This window comes from Folsomia candida, unplaced genomic scaffold (assembly GCF_002217175.1).
Source record: "Folsomia candida strain VU population unplaced genomic scaffold, ASM221717v1 Fcan01_Sc018, whole genome shotgun sequence".
Lineage (NCBI taxonomy): Eukaryota > Metazoa > Arthropoda > Collembola > Entomobryomorpha > Isotomidae > Folsomia > Folsomia candida.
This window is the reverse complement of record NW_019091210.1, coordinates 2,431,254-2,448,462: the sequence shown is the minus strand read 5'-3', so window position 1 is coordinate 2,448,462 and position 17,209 is coordinate 2,431,254. Positions and strand designations below refer to the sequence as shown.

General features: G+C 35.4%; 3 protein-coding genes across 4 annotated transcripts; 1 reads left to right on the top strand and 2 right to left on the bottom strand.

Moving 5' to 3' along the window:
• Positions 1-282: 282 nt before the first annotated feature.
• Positions 283-2,096, bottom strand: LOC110857335 (phospholipase A and acyltransferase 1). The gene is made up of 4 exons (XM_022105943.2): positions 1,507-2,096; positions 1,270-1,413; positions 531-811; positions 283-452 (listed from the first exon to the last, which is right to left on the bottom strand). Exons 1-4 carry the CDS (start codon positions 1,568-1,570, stop codon positions 438-440), a joined length of 504 nt encoding a protein of 167 aa, XP_021961635.1. The 5' UTR covers positions 1,571-2,096; the 3' UTR covers positions 283-437.
• A 111-nt stretch (positions 2,097-2,207) lies between these two features.
• On the bottom strand, positions 2,208-7,611 carry LOC110857271 (glutamate-gated chloride channel alpha). Its single transcript, XM_035857629.1, has 11 exons — positions 7,146-7,611; positions 6,136-6,445; positions 5,389-5,554; positions 5,113-5,301; positions 4,661-4,822; positions 4,164-4,215; positions 3,941-4,090; positions 3,721-3,758; positions 3,572-3,638; positions 3,455-3,491; positions 2,208-2,924 (listed from the first exon to the last, which is right to left on the bottom strand). The coding sequence occupies exons 1-11, from the start codon at positions 7,211-7,213 to the stop codon at positions 2,394-2,396; spliced, it is 1,770 nt and encodes a 589-aa protein (XP_035713522.1). The 5' UTR covers positions 7,214-7,611; the 3' UTR covers positions 2,208-2,393.
• Positions 7,612-10,020: 2,409 nt separating this feature from the next.
• Positions 10,021-15,689, top strand: LOC110857125. Of its 2 annotated transcripts, XM_035857633.1 has the most exons (5): positions 10,021-10,650; positions 11,641-13,395; positions 13,484-13,777; positions 14,144-14,208; positions 14,507-15,689. In XM_035857633.1, exons 4-5 carry the CDS (start codon positions 14,191-14,193, stop codon positions 15,554-15,556), a joined length of 1,068 nt encoding a protein of 355 aa, XP_035713526.1. In that variant the 5' UTR covers positions 10,021-10,650; positions 11,641-13,395; positions 13,484-13,777; positions 14,144-14,190; the 3' UTR covers positions 15,557-15,689. The 2 variants fall into 2 exon arrangements, with proteins under 2 accessions (XP_035713526.1, XP_021961421.1); XM_022105729.2 differs by lacking the exons at positions 10,021-10,650; positions 11,641-13,395 and having other exon boundaries at positions 13,479-13,777.
• Positions 15,690-17,209: the final 1,520 nt, after the last annotated feature.

Sequence of the window (17,209 nt, the reverse complement as noted above, 5' to 3'; positions counted from 1 at the left end):
TTTTCACGCTTAATTTTGCAGCATGTTAACAAAGTTAATTCAAGTTGGTTAGGTTTGAAATATGTGTGTTAAGTATATGGTACGGTGTATAAATAAATAAATACCGACATATTTCAAAGAAGTATTTTTTTGGAAACTATGAAATAAGTACAAAAAATAGTAAAATTTCGAAATTTTATTTTACTATTACTTATTTACCGGCACAACATATTAATGATTATAAAATTTTTGAAAAACGTGTGTACCATTTACTGCAAATTTTAGCAAAATATTACAAACTTGTGGCGAGTAAGGAAAATTTAGGTTTATTCGGAAGCTCATGAATACAAATAGAATACAGAAATTAAGGAAAATCCACACTTCAAAACTACTACTGCTTAAAATTTTATTATTTGACTGGTCAATCGCATACTATATTAATTAATTAGCGGCCAAAATTAGTATCTCAACGCCTGAAAACATATTGAGCACAGGTTATTTAGATTCAATTTTTCTTAATTCGCACAATTTTTTTTTTACTTATTTCTCACCTGATCCGTATACCCCCTCCCAAACTTCCACAGGGTACAATAGTACTCACAATTTTTTCCGGTAAAACTGTACTCGACGAAAGTTCCCAACATTTCTCTCGCCATTTCAATCGACTCCTCAACCGGAAGTGGTTCCAGGTCTGCGGTCATCAAATTTGGCAGTAAGCCTCGGAAACCTTCCTTATTGTTGACACGTGCTCGTTGACGGTCTGCAGTAGGCCCTAGTTCGCAAACGTATTTTAGCGTTTGCAGTTTTATCTCGGCCTGGGTGCATTCCTTGCCTTGTTTCAAAAGTAAAAAAAAATGTTGCATACAGATTTATAAAAGGTTTGAAAGAGTAAATACAGATTTACAAAAAACGCCTTAATTTTGTTGTCGAGTTTTTATGAACTCAAACTTAAAAAAAACGTTGTACCCATTTTTTCACAGTTTCATTCACAGAGCAAATTACCGCAGTCATTGGCAAGTTATACAATCCGTTTGTAAACTCTGCAAAGTTTTATAAAAGAATTTTTAAAATATTCACAAAATAAAAAGACGCCCTTGATTTGAGAAAGTTAACAAAAATGTGGAAGTTAATTTTCCTAAGAAATACTTAGAAAATTTTATAAGATTTTCTAAATTTAGAGAATTTACACATTTTCATTTTACAATGTTACCAAGGCCTGCGTAAATTGCCTCAGAATAATAAATACATATGTACCTAGGTATGTACATACACCGTTTTTCATGCACTTACTCTCCGCACAAATATTGTAGACTTTTCCGTTCTCTTCAGACATCATTGCCCAGTGATTGTAAGGACCACGACAAAATTCAATTAGGTCGCCGGGATTCGCCTTTTTGAGGAGTTTGTCATACGACACGAATTGATTTTCGCTGGCTGACATTTAAAAGTAAAAATAAAATTTAAATCTGACACTACATATTTATTATTGTCAAAAAAATAAGGGGTCTGGTGAAAGTAGTGACTTACAACTTATCGCATTCTGGACGTCCGTCACCGTATCGTAGTACCATTCCTTTACTCCGTTAAACATTTTATTTCAGAAATTAATTTTTAACTTGAATCCTCCTAAAAAAGAGAACTATCTATCAGCAAGCTGAGATGAAGATGAAGTGACTATCATACTTACTTAAAACGTATGTACATATATTTGATCAAGATGCATTTTTCATGAACGGATTGGATAAAACTCATCATGAGCGACTCATGAGAACTTATGAGAGCTCATGAACTCCCTTCTTTACCAGAATGGATTTCATGTGCCTGGCTGTTAAAATATTTACTGGACGAATTTGGACTTTGTTTATGTATGTACATATGTGCAAAAGATTAGATTTCGTTAGTCCTTAAATATGTAATGTATGTACATATGCATCTACACTTATAAGAAACCAACCTTAAGTACATAGACTTCTCATATTACATGCATACGCATGTACACACACACATAAATACATACATATATCTTTATGTGCATAAGTCGTACTTTTAGCAATACGGTACCAAATAGTTAAATTTTTACATACAAGTGTAATTTTATGACTAATTAATTGCACAATTTCATATGCAGATACATACGTACATCTGTGTGTACACAAATTAAGAATGTATTCATACATATATGTAAATATTGCATGGTAAAAACTCCTTACAAAAAACTTATGTAAATATGTGCATATTATGAACCAACTTTATTCCCTCATTATTATCGCAAATCTGGTAAAATCTCTTCACAAATTCCACTACTTATTATTTAACAGCGTATTTATCATTTAGTTAAGCATATGAATATGGTACTACTACAAAATTTACAACATTTTGCAAAATTCCGTAACCTCCCCCTTCACCCAAATTTCTTATCCCTCCGTCGCATTAACAGTGTCCAATCGCATCGTCGTCACCTCTGCGGTTGCGCCACCGGTCTCTTCCTCATATTCTTCCGACGCTTCTTCCTCCGAATCCACGCCACCTCTTTGTTTCCTCCTGACTTCCTCCAATTTTGGAAAAATTACGTTTTTGAAAATATCCTTGAAACGGAAGGTGCTTTCGACCGTCTTCTTTTTCGCGGTGGGTCGGAATGTGGTCTCCTCCTTGGTGAAGAGTCGATTGGTTTCGTTCGCATTTCCGTCCTCGTCTTCAAGCGGGAGGGCGTTATATTTTTCGGAGGGGTCCCAGTCGTAATAGTTGGACGCGGTGAGAAGCCAGGTGCCATAGGCGATGAGGAAAGTGATGAAAATAAAGGCAAACAACCAGAAGGAGTATTTCTTTATGTTTTTAACGATACGGCGGTAAGTTCCGATGTTTTTGATGGAGGGGGGATGACCTGTTCCGTTGGGGAGTGGTGCTGTGTTGCCGTTTTCTTCCATTTTAGGGACGGGTGGTGGTTCCTTGAGAAAAAAGGGAATTATGTTTTTCAAAATATTGTACAAATCAAAATGATAGGAAATTAGTAAATAGAATTTCAAATTTGAGACAGAAAAAAATGTGCAGATTTTTTTAATGGAAAAATGGCAAAACTAGTAAATTATCCATGCACGACTGAGCAGTCGTTAGTAACTTTGTTAAATCCGATAAAACTGTAAAATAATTTGCAAACTTTTATAAAATAAAAAAGCGCCCTTAAATTTTTTAAAATTTGTGAGCTAATTTTTTTCGGAAATCTTTGTAAAAGTTTGTAAGTTTATGGACTTTACAGATTTTGTAAAGTTACCAGTCCGGGTGAATTTTGCGTCAATAATTGTGCATATTTATCCACTACACGTGTTTTTCACAATCCATGAAAGCAATTTTTGAACGATGAGTAGAATTTTTCGAAATTTTAAATAGTCCTTAATCTTATTGTTATTTTTTTCAAAATTTCGGACTTGCATAATTATAAATAACGATGTTGATTTGAAGAAATACATGGATGACTTACATCTTTTTCGCTGTCCTCTTTAGATTTTCTACGTAACCTGCGATATATATTGACACCCACGTTAATACAACCGTGGCATAATAATTACGAGGTAAAAGTTGAAAAGTAATTACTCACCAGTAAATGAAGGTGAATAGGACAAGGGCCAAAAACAGGAGAAACATGCAAAACACCATCCAGATATCTATGCACATAATTTCAAGTTTAATCCACGATTTAAATAACTTTTATATTCTCGAAACAAAGACTTTTGAATAGGGACAAACCTATTGCCATCGTGTACGAAACGGCAGGCGATTGTTCTCTGAAAATTGAATTATTTTTCAATTAAGTAAAAATTAATTTTCTACAGTTTCATAATCGTGGACGTGACTAATTTTGATGTTAGGTCAGTTACAAATTTTGTCATGATATTGTCAAATTTGGCCTATTTTGTTTAAACTACATATGCATGTATGTAAAGAAAAAAAAACATTTTTCCTTCACCTCACAGCGGTGAACATGGCGGTCAGCGTGAGTAAAGTCGTCATCGAAATTCCGATTCGGACTTCCACCATGTCCGGTGGGAGGAGAAAGCAGAGCCAAGTTATCAAAATTAGTAGAATCGATGGTAGACACGTCTGGACAAAGTGATACCTGAACCAGAAAAAGGTTAAGAAATTAACGATGCATAAATAATATTCGTTTATTTCTGCCATTGCTTATTTACGTTAAATTCCTCCTCATTTGGATTGAGAAACTGAGCGTGGAGTAGTTCCGATCTAGAGGAAAATTGCAAAATTAATAAAATGTCAGACCTACATGTACATAAAACAAATCCCGGAGTGCACAGATCTGTTTAATGTTCCTCATGTCCCACCAAGAAGGAAAATAGTGTCGAAATTCATAACCTTAATTTATTATGACGAGTTGATAATGATGCAGGTAAACAATGCATTGTCTGGTACCGACACAGTATCGGTACCAAATCATTAACTCGTCTGTTACCCGGGATGTAATCTCGTGTTATTTAAAGGGAGAGTAAGATTCATTGAATCTGCATTCAAATCATGTTTTCATCCGCCACAGGAAAATTGAAAAACCGGCTTCATACATACATAAATACTTTATAGGGACAAACATTAAGTAGTATTTAACCACCACTAAAAATATAGATTCCATGCATGAATCTGTCTCTCCTTTTAATTAAAATTTCTAAATACGTACGCCCACAACAGGGAGCCTGGCTCTTGGTAAAGAGCTCGTACAACTTTTCTCCTGGTTCGACATTAGATACTTGGAAATCGTAGTTCGAGTCTTCCGTCTGGTCGAGGAAGACGCTTTGAGATGGATTCCACAGTAAGAAGAGTTGATCTTGCGTGTACGAGTCTGCACAACAAAGTTTACATTTACATATCTACTTACATACTTGTGACATATTGAGTGTATTCACGCAGACATTGGTAACTTTGTAAATTCGGTAAATTATGTAAACTAAAATTTCCAAATTGTATAAAACATTTAATAGATAAAAGACGCATTTCGTCTGAATAAACTTGAAAATATTTGTAAAAATTTGCAAGTTTACGGATTTTACAAAGTTACCAACGACGTGAATACGTGAATTTTCTCATTAAATCCTTAATGTTAAACTTTATGTAAATTTATTTCCAACTTACATGACCTAATATTCAGCGGGCAAACCTGAATGTCGGCCGGATAATACTTAAAGTCCATCTCACACCGCACTTTGAACGTTTGTCTCGCCTCGAAAGTGATAGCTCCGGGCATCACCGGATTCTTAACGAGAAATCGGAGGTTTACCAAGTTTACGAGAATCGACGTCCTCGCGACGGATTCCATTTCCTCTATAAAAAAATCATTATAATTGCAAACTTTTAGCACACTCATCATGACAATTGGATTTTGTTTCATGACTTTGCAAATTTTCGCACCAATAAAAATGTCGGGTTTCCAGATCATCTTGAGAAACTCGGAGTCCAAAATGATCTCTTCCTGACCATCCTTCACCTTTTGTTGGGCTTCTTCATCCTCAATAAAATATTTCCACACTTCCCAATCTATCCACGTCACGCCGAGTTCCGTATCCATGGTTACTATCTACATAAACAATTTGCATAACAAATAAAACAACAAATTAACATATATTTATTTATCGTCAATAATAACTATGTAAGTATTTATTCCATATCACACACTGCCAAAATGTGCAATAAAACAACAAATTAACATATTTATGTTTCCCCAATAATATATAACTGCCTAAACCCCTTTTCGCACATTTGCAAATGTGCGATTTATTTAGTAGACATCAATCGTCTTCTGAAGACCTTGCTTTTACTTTTGATTGACGCAATAAATTCACTCTTATTTTTGTAACCTACATAGTAAATAAATTCTACAACCTATCGAGTTTGCCCAATTTACGAAAGAAAATTTGGCTATACATTTATTACAAATTTGCAAAAAAATCATTATTTTGGGAAGTTTTTTAAAGTTATACGCTTTACTGTATAACACAAATCAGAGGGACTTGAATTGGAGTTAACCTAATAATTTACAGATATAATTTTAATTTCTTGCAAAACATTTTTTTTGCGAAGTTCTTCAAAATCATTTTGCACAATTCACTCCGTTACAAAAATCCGAGTGAAATATTTTCATTCGAAATAAAAACTTACCCCCTCATTCGAATCCACGTCTAAAATTTCTCTAATTGAGAGATGCACCATGACGAATATTTCCTTGCTGACGTTTCCCAAGGGGATGACCAACTTATTGTAGCCCGGTGGCAGGGGGAGGAATCCAATTTTTGGCGTTTTACCGCCATCTGCTCCTCCCACGGAAGCCGGTGTGGAGGAATTATCACTGCCAAATGCATCCCCAAAAAGTCCACCCGTCGTTTTATCCGGCTTTGGGGAACGTTCTACCCGAATTTTCCTTTCTTCGGGGGCATGACTTTTAAATGGGTTTAATTTGAGGGCTTCCGAACTAAAGAAACAAAAATAAGACAATCGTTAATCATTTGATAATATGTAACCTTCGAATTAATAATTTTCATAATTTGAAACTATGCAAAGAACAACATCTTCTTTTTTCGAAAATTTAGCAACACGCAAATTTTCAAGATTATGGTTTACCTTGATCAATCTTATTTCATATGTATTTTCAAACCAGTTTAAAATAAACAATTAATCCATTTTTTGTATTACAATGTTCCCAATTAAAATTAAGACAGTTGAATACTTAATTAAGAAACGTGTCAGTATTCCTGTCAAGGTGTAATTAATGATTACTGCGTCATCACCTTCAGCATAAACAGGACTTGGCTCATGTATGCATATACATATGTAAAATGGGTACTGCACATCTTCGCGTTATAAAAAATAAACTTGTTTTACGTACTTATGCATGTAGCATTTTTTACATAAGTGGCCATAAAAGAGGTGGAAGGATAAACAGGAGACATATTGGAAAATAAAAATATTTACTGCAAAATTTCCACAAATTGTGCTCATTAAGTTTCCAAACTGCGCAAATGAATCAAATTTGTATAGCTTTAGCTTAAAATGAATTTTTACACTCAATTTTACAATTCAGTCATTACAAAGTTTTCAAAAACTAAACACATCCGTGCATAATTAAAATGTTGCAAATTCTATACAAATTCCTTGCAAAAATACACACTCACCTATTCGCTATGCCGCAAATTACCACAAAAATCCCAATCCAATAATACTTATCCGGTCCCATCTTCATCTCACGTTAAATCTACCTCCCAATTTTTTCCCTTAACTTCTTCCAAATTATGTAACTTATCCTCGTCACAACTAATTATTAATTTTCACATCCTGTCCAAGCACGACCTTGTCAAATACGCAAATTTATGAGTATGTCAAACACACAATAATACAGATATTTCCTACTGCACTTTTGCAATATTTAATCGTTTTCTTGCCCAAAGTGATATTCTTTTATTCACCCCAAAAAAAACTGTCCACTTTTCGTCACAATAGTAGTAATAATACGACTTCCTTCATTCACGAGTCAAGTACATACGCCAAGATTATCGCTCAAATAATGACCAAACTCAAAGAGACCAACTCGTCTGCAAATTGTTCATCCAATCCAATCCAATGTCATGCCAGCGATACGATACGATATGTAAGTTAATAAATAAATGAGGCTCATAAAAGCAAATGGAATAAAACCTTCGGCACAATGGCGACCAGGTAAAACAGGTAAAGTTAATATTATTCCGTCTCATTGTTGCATGGTCAGGTGCGCTTATAAGCAAATGGGTACATACATACATATTATACCCTGATTTTTATGTACATATGTACATATGTATTTGTCTTAAAGATATGTACCATGTGCAAAAAAATTCATACAGATTTCGCAGAACAAAATGACTTTTTAGCCAAACCACACTGCGAAAAAGTTGATCTTGACGTGCCTCTGGCTGGCCCTTCGAATCGAGAATCTTCATCTTCACCTTCTCTCTCTCCACTTGACTAGTTTGGAATATGGACCTCTTTTTGCTATCTACTAGACCGGACTGGAGATTAAGTTGCTCTCATGGTTATTAAGCAGTCGTAATAAAAATCATGGGACAAGATCCAGAATTCCAGTCCAGTCATCCAACATGTGTTCATTTTCTGCTTATCGTAATTGCCGTGCTGCACATGAAAACATTTTTATTTTTATTTCTATTACTCACCCCAATAAATTAATTAGGGCGCACCACACCTCAAATAATGGAGGGGTTGCCTACTTAATTATTTCGATGGAAGATTCGATTAACACGGAAAATGTGGATCGCAATTAATTAATTTTTATGCTATTTATTCAAGCGGTGAAATTGCCACACCTAAGAAAACATTTCAGAGGTATGTATTTATGATGTACGTCCTGGACACGCAAAAAGTGTGTCCAGTTAATTACAAATTTATCACGATGTGATCGCATCTCACTCATTTGTAACAGCGTGAGATTTTCGTAACAAAAAGAAGATGAGATGCGGAGAGATGATTGAGGAGATGATCTCATACGGAATTTCTGGCCGGAATAAAAGTTAGTGCGTGTTTTTACCCCCATTTTTGCTTGTATGAATCCTGTTTCGCGTGATTTACTGAGATTTGTAGATTTGGGGATATGTACATATATATGATATCTTTGCTGTGTCTAATCTGCTATGTATCTAGTCAGGCATGACCAACTTGCCCCCATATGTATCTACATATCTGGTTAAATTGACACCTGTCTTGTTATACATGCGAAGGTACCCGATTTTATTCCACAAAACGACTTATGCATGCATTCATATGAATCGTAGGTATGTGCAAAATTGTGAATATGTCTGTCTGCACATATGTACATTTTGCTGTGTTTGTAACCCCATTAAAATCGACTTAATCTCTGTAATTATGTGCATTCTCGACTTTAATTTCCCTACAGAATGAGTAATTTCTCCATGAATCCTCCAATCTCCTCTGGAATTCACCTAAGAGAGACCATCACCTACCTCAATCTATTTTCAATTATGACACCCTCAAAAGTATCGAAAACTATGTAATTAACGAGGCCGACTCATTCATTCTCGTTAATCTTCTCAACCTTCTTCTTACATAAAAATGACAACATTTGTTCCGCGAATTTGTACCCGTGAAGTGCAACTGATCAATTTTATTGCGCATTTCAACAAACCCATTAATTTTCTTTACCTACCATGCACAAAAAATGGACATTACTCATCTTTAAATTTATTGTTCTCCATTTTCTAAACAAATATTGCAAAAATGCATACATATGTACGTGCAAAAATTTTACACATACTTAAACTTTGTCATCAAACTACTCACTTACACGTGGATCTATAAAATTTTATAGCAAATACTATTTTGGGCGTTGTCGCCAAACCCGAAATCATGCCAGTAAAATAAAAAGGTAGAATCAACATTCGCAAATTGATTGCCATTTTCGATTGCCATTTCATTTTATTACGTTTTTCAATCTCGTCAACTTTTTACCCGTAAATAGACACATATGTATTTTTATCGATGCCTACTACCTACCTACGTAATAAATAAATTCGCATAAATTCGCTCCCCATCAAAATTAAATCAATCAATCTTTTATCTCATAAACAAATCTGTACTGACAGCAGCAGCAGATTAACAAAAAATCTCAGTATACCTCCCAACGTCAAGTTTACATACATATAATATGCAAATGATCCCCCCTAAATACACACACGTAACCACCCTGAACTAATTTTGATTGCACGACTACAACTTTTGAGATTCAATTAAGACTTGAGGTACAAAATTACAGGGTGACATTATACCTCTGCCGCCAGAGCTTAAGATCAGTATGCATGCCGTCACTTCAGTCCAAATATTTTGCATGAAATGATTAATCTCCCCCCGTCAGTGGTCCCCCAGGCGGGGAAAAAATTCAATCAATAATTTCATCTTTTAAATACAACCCTGAACTTGTCATCGCACTCCAGAAGCAAATTTACGTGAAGCGCATCTTGTAGTACATGCTTAACAAAAAAGCCATCTGACTAAACCATTAATTTCCTTGCACAACCAACCTTGCCGTATAATCTGCCGACCATCCAACCAATTCTTATCTTCTCGGTAAACTTGACGCAACGAGATTGACATTGAATAATGTAACGTGGAGATCTTCTGGCCATACATAAACTAATAAAGTAAACTAGTTTTCGTTCCTTTAATGGTGTGCGATAAAGGTAAAAATGTGGTGTTTGGAGGCAAATAATTGGAACCAACTATTCCAACCAATGAAACAGTTGCAGAGCTTTTGTTTAGTAGCTGTTTAGTAATTACAGTGATTTATACATTATACTTAATTCCAGCCAGAGGAGAGAATAGATAGTTGCACGTCGCATTTTATGTGCGAGAGCTGAATTGTCTTCCTTTTCGAGATTTGATTAAGTTTGGGTTGGGTTGGGTCGGGTGAGGTGAGAGAGATTAAATCGAGAAGCTTGGGTGATCTTGAGTGAGACAAAGTGGTACAAATTTGAGTCGAAGGAGATCATTCCAGTCCTGGAGAGGACGAGACGGGAGTGTGTTAAACTTGAATTTTTGAGATTTTTGACAACATGTTGCCCGGAATTGTGGTGGTTTCGTCGTGTCTTTTCGTTTTTGTGGGGGGACATGTGACGCGTAAGTGGATAAGGAATTTATTTGTGTAGTTGAAAGAAAAGAGTGGGATTAAATGTGTTCAGGGATTATTTTTGCGGAAAGATTTTGCAAAATTTGGGTTGCAGATTTTTCAAATTAGGTTTGAGACTGACTTAGTTCCTATTAATTTGAAGAATTGTAGAAATTTATGGGGGTTAAGTTTTCATTTTTGTGAAGAAGTTAAAAATTTCTACAAAATGTTTGCATGCAAATTGTAATCCAGTTTTACTTTTTTCAGTCGTCCTTGTGCGACCTTGCGGATAGATATATATGTACATACTTATTAGCCAAGTATGCAAATTGCATCGGTATGCATTGATATGTAGGTACATACATAAATATGTACATAATATAAATCATATCATTATCACAACCTCAATGTTTGTATGTACTGCCCACATAAAGGTATTTATGTAAATTGTATGCAATAATTAAGCCATTCACGTCATCTTTGCAACCTCGTTAATAACTAAATACATTTGTACATATGTAATGAATCAATTCGTCTAAAATTTTATACACACTGACACCAGAAAGTTTTATTGTTTCCCAATTGTAAATACATGTAAACCTCAAAGTCTACAAAATTAAGGCACATTAATAATCTCCTTTGTTACACTATAGTTTTGCAAAATCTACAAAGTTACAAGCGTACGTGCAAATATTTTGCACATAATTATTTATAAAAGTAATAATTCGCTTGATAGAAGCAACCAACTTACGCCATATTTTTACAAAATTACAAATTGGACATGAATAGATACAGACCTATGTACGTATGTATGTATGTGCATTCCATGCAAATAAATATTTTCCATAAATATGATTACCGATTTGTAAACGTACTAATGTCGCTTAATAGAGAAGTAGACCTCACGCAATCAAAAATGTGCGTTTACCTGAACTAACCTAACCACCACAAACTTTACAAATTCGTAATTTTTTTAAACCTTGTCATTCTCTTCTTTTCAGAACCACTCTACGCCCCAGCCTCCACTTTATTCAACGCTTGGCCAGGCTCCGCCGCCACGACGTATTCCAACGGTCAACCCGTCTCGGCCGCCGTCGTGCACACGCCGCACTACTGGTACACGACCTACACCTGTCCCGTCTGCCCCGCCCCACCACCACCCAAACCCGAACCTGACCCCGAATACAAAGATGTGATCGAATACACCAAAAAAATCGGAGAAACGGTCTGCAACGTGGGCTCAACTTTATCCGAAATCGGTGAAATCGCTTTAGAAGACGATGCCGAAGTTGGGGCCGAAATTATTAAAATGTTGCAAACCGAGGTTTCCCAGGGGTCCAAAGTTTTCGCCCAGTTCGCCGAGGACACGTCGTCCTCCAAAAAACCTGGCGGAAGAAGGAAACGTGCCGCCAAACAGGAAGGTTCCGAAGCTCTGGACAAAGTTGGGGAAGTTTTGTCCAAAGCGAACACCGTTATTGACGCCCAGATGAAAAAATTGAGCAAAAAGGCACGTGACAAAATCAGCCAGAAGCATAAAGATGGGTTAGAAAAGTGTAGAGCGGATTCGTGTAAGGCGGCCTCGAAATTATTGGCGGCGGGATCGGATGAGGATGAAAGACAGTGAGGAGGACGGAAGGAAAATTTCAAAAATTGGATTCAAAATTTTGAAAATTAATTTCAACAAATATGTTCGTATTTTGATTTAAAGTTGCTCAGTATATTTTAAGCAGAATAGTTTTGTTAAGCTTAAACCTTGTCAATGTCTTTCATGTCATGATATGCATATTTTCCAGTACTTTCATAAATACATAGCGTTTTAAGTAAATCTTGTACTTTTTTCTTTCTTAATTCGGAAATAATTTGTGTTGGACAATTCAAAAAGTAAATAAGGCTGAATTAAAGAGTAGAACTGCATTGCTAAAAAAAATTGTTTTTCTTTGTTTCCTACACTTTACATAATTATGAAATGAAATGTTTCATCAATTTTAAGCATATTTTAGATATTATGTGCATATGCAAGTGTAAAGAAAATCGCAACCATGCAGTTTAAGAAATACCAGGTTTCATAAATTACCTATAATGCAAAATATTTGTAAAAATTTTACCCCAAAATTATTGGGCCATAAAATACAATGAGGGTATTCACAGTGTCTTCGTATCCTTAGTATCGTAAAATAGTTTAAACCTTGTTTAAACCGAAGAAAAGCTAGGGATCAAGCTTAGTAAAAATCATAACCTAAATAAAGCGATCGTTGATGACAAAATCTCACGAGGCTTAGTCTCGTAACCGTCGTAACTTATTTTTACGACATGGATAATACGGAGGATAAGAAGGAATTATGAATACTCTCAATATAATATTTCTCCACCCATCGCAAAGCTTTTTCAACCCTAACCCTAACGGCTAATGACAGGAATATTTCGCAGAGTCTTCATTCACATGTCATAAAACTAACTTCTCATTAAATTATCATTTTGTAGGGTTCGAAGGTGCAAAGCTTATCCATAATTAAAAACCCTTTAATAACTGTGTACACATATATCTATGAAGGAATATGTAGATATGTAGATATGAATATTTACGAGCTAAATTATGTATTCAAATAAATACATGTGTACAGCAACAATCGGGGGAAAAATATTTACAGTGTTAACTTTGTACCCTGTCTAAGGCGTGAAGGGTATTTAGTTTCTTCTGAGGTGAAAGGACCGATTCGTACACACCTGAGCAAAAGGGTTCTCATAAAACTAATCAGGTAAATAAGCTTCAAAGGGAAGGGTTAAAGTAAAAACCCAGATATTTGCGTATTTCAGTCTCTAAAATTCTATCCTTTGTCCCAAAAGGTGCCTGGTCCTATTTTTGGATTTGCCGATTGTCAGGATGGCATTGCTTTTCCAGCCTCATTTCCACTCCGTCCTTCGACCTGTTCCTAACTCGAGTTTTATCATCATCACCAATATTTACACAGCTAAACCAACAAAAATGCATGTGGTGGTGGAAGTTTAAACCTACATCCGTTCTCTCTCTCGCATATGAAGTAAGTAATTTGTTTTTACTATTCAGTTAACAAATTACCTCCAGAGTTAAGTAGCAGTTGGAAATTTGAGAAATTTCGACGTACGCAACAGTTTATTACGGTAAGGAAAACTTTTAAATTATGTATTTTTAGTGTATATTTTTATGGAAAACCCTGGTGAGTGGCCTGTTGAACACGTGACTTGAGTAAACAAATGACACATGCCGCAAATAATTATTTGAATGTTTGATTGTTCATTACACGTAATTCTAAAAGTTGTCAACGTTCTGGTTACGAGTCTTGACGTAAAATCTGAAATTGTTTATTTTCCAAGCTGTGATTTTGAAGTCAAACCCACCACGCTTAATTACTTTCCGATTAATAATTGTAAACAAGATAAAAACTTAATTGGGAGGAGGAGAGGTGTGATTTCTAGCTAAGAAAACTAAAAATCTAATAAATATTATTGTTTATTTATTATTTTCAGATTACTTTTGACACGAAGAGATCCACATTCCCGTCACGGGACTCAATATGGAGGAAGGATTCTTGGTAAGAAGTTTTAAAATTACAAACTAACGGGAAAATCTAAAAAAACATAATTTCAAAACCTTGCCTTAATTAAAACAATTTGCGTAAATATCAAATATTTTTTACAAATTTTCAAAATTTCCATATTTCAAGAATTGTTTACAAAGTTACAAACTATACAAAATTGCACAATTTCAACAAATTCAACTTGCAGAATGTGACCACTTTTTAGAATTTTTTTAAACTTTGGAAAGAAATATTAAACATCTAAGTTGTATCAAAATTTCGAAATTAATTCACAATTCTCCCCCTTTTTCAGCCCGACTTCGCCACCCTCCTCCTCATCTCCAAATCCCTCATCAACCTCCCATCTCCCCCTCTCGCCGACCACCTGACCGACCCCACCTTCTGGGAAAAGCTTATCCGCGAATCCACCCCGTGCCGTCGCGGTTCAGAAAAATCCATCGCCCGCAAAACCAACCAGCTCGTCTCCGCCATGCCGTCGCCCAACTTTATCTACGAAGTGCTCGAGACCCTCGTCATCCACCACTGCTCACAGCGCGACTACCTCGAAGCCATATTTCGCCACCTCTACCAAAACTGCGTCACATCCCCCGCCTCCCCCGACATCCATTTAGCCTCCTTCTTCTACTCCCTCGACGTCACCTCGGTCCAACTTTCCGACCTGCAAACTCCTCAAAAACCCGTCTCAATTGCCATCATTGAGCTGTACTTTTACCTCCTCCGGGACCAAGAACCCGCCTCCGTTTATATCGGATCCACCCGGGCTTTTAGAGCGGATGATTTCTACACGGGAAAATATTTCTATTTAACCGCATCATTCGCCCACCTGCTGGAAATCCCGGAAGAAAAATCAACCTGGATATTCCCCCATCAAACCTCCCCCAGTAAGGACGGCGCCGGAAATGTGATCGGTTTTTCGCATTTCATTCTCTTCGTGTGCAACGTCATTACGTTTCGGGTCAACGTTTATGACCCCTTGTTCGACGGGGTGGATGTTCCGGGGTCGATTAAATATTTGAATAATGAGGGACAGTTTGTCGCTGATACGTTAAACATGCTGCCAAATTCGGGGGGAAAGTGGCGGAAGGGGGATTTATTGGAGGGTTTGGTGCAAGGGGAGAACGACTGCGGGCCGGCTATCATGATTACGGCGGAGAAGATTATGCGAGGCGAGAATATTACGGTGAATCATGACGACTTTAAGATGGAGTCGGAAAGGTTTGAGAGGTTAACGAGTAGGGAATTTGAGATGAGAAAGACTGAATTCTTTAAGGAAATGAGACAGAGTTTTTACGAATTGTTGAGCGACGTTGGGGACGATGTCGATGTGATGGAGAATGTTTAAGATGTAATTTTTGATAGTTTTTGGGCTAGATTTTTCGAAATGATTTTTACTTTTTTAAGCCGCAAATATTTTAGAGTAAATAATGCATATGTATTTTAGATATTACGATATTTTGTAAATATTGTTATTAGTTTTAATATATTATGAAACAATGCAAAAGAGTCGGTTTTATTTTTATGTATTTTTAGTACACATACATATGTATCACGACTATTTATTTAAATGAAGTTAATAAATTATGTGCGTTTCAAATTTGTTTAATAAATCACTAAATTAATTCAAGAAATTAAATATGATCTTAAAATACACATTTATTATTGGTATATCCAAATTCCTCAAAACCGAATGTATATAGATTGATATTAATTCCATGAAGAAGTGGGAATGTTCTAAATACGTGCTCCAAAATTTTTACGAGTATTTAAAAAGCGTCTCAATCACAACGTAGATATGTAAATACATATGACACCAATGCCATGTGATGTGGGCTATGATTAAATTTGTTAAACTGAAAATAATTAATTTCACAATTTCCCTCATCATGACATTACCATACATATTTTCCATTTCAATTACACAGATTTATGGCGAACTTGTGAAAAATCCAGTCACGTAGCTTACAGAGTTTATTGACTTGTAACAATTATATCTAAATTTGTGCATACGATGGTTTGCATGCATATATGTAATTAAGCGGTAAAAATAATCTTGGTCGTTTATGTATTTTTATACTAAATTAATTATACATTACATACATATCTACGTATATAATATATTCCTACTTAATATTAAAATTAAACCAAATGTAAAATATTCCAGAATATTTGTTTAAATAAAATATATATATATATGGTAAAAGTTTAAAAGCTTGGTAAATACATACGGCTAAGCACCAACATATTTATTTGCAATATCCATCCATAATACATTTTGCACAGCACTAATTATACATACTGTAGTCTGGTCTAACCAATAAATTATAACTTCATGTCAACCAAGATAACATTTATTGGATCAATGTAACTATGCTGTACTTAATTTTCTAATCCGTACTTACTTGCTACCAGTTAATTTTCGGAAATATTCCACTGCGTACCAAATTACACAGGTTTGTGTAACGATTTTTTATCGCTTGACCACATCAAGCTATTTTACGGGGTATTATTTTGTCCACGAATTACACACATTTTTTCAGAAGTTATTTCTCTTAGCTACCACTTATGTACACACGAAATCGTTTCCCATTCCGTCCCAGTTAAACAAATGTGTGTAATCATACCAGGGAATTTTAAAAAATATCATCGGAAACGGTTATGGGAAAATTATCAAATTATGAAATGCCGGAGAATGTAAAATTTCCAAAAATGTCCTGCAAACTATGCGATTCTATAGTATTTAGTGAATACACGTTAATTCACAAAATTAAAACCTACAGTCGAATTATTTGTACTAGTCACTTCATTTACATATTTTGACGAATTCGCGAGAGACATCGCGTTTACGGATATTCAACGTGAAGAAACTGCATAGGCAAAGTGAGATTTATTCAAATGAGGTGACACGCATAAATAATTCCACTGTACCCCCTTCATTTAAAAACGTCCTTCAAAAACCGTTTCAATGATTTCCTTCATTTTCAAAAAATACCCACTA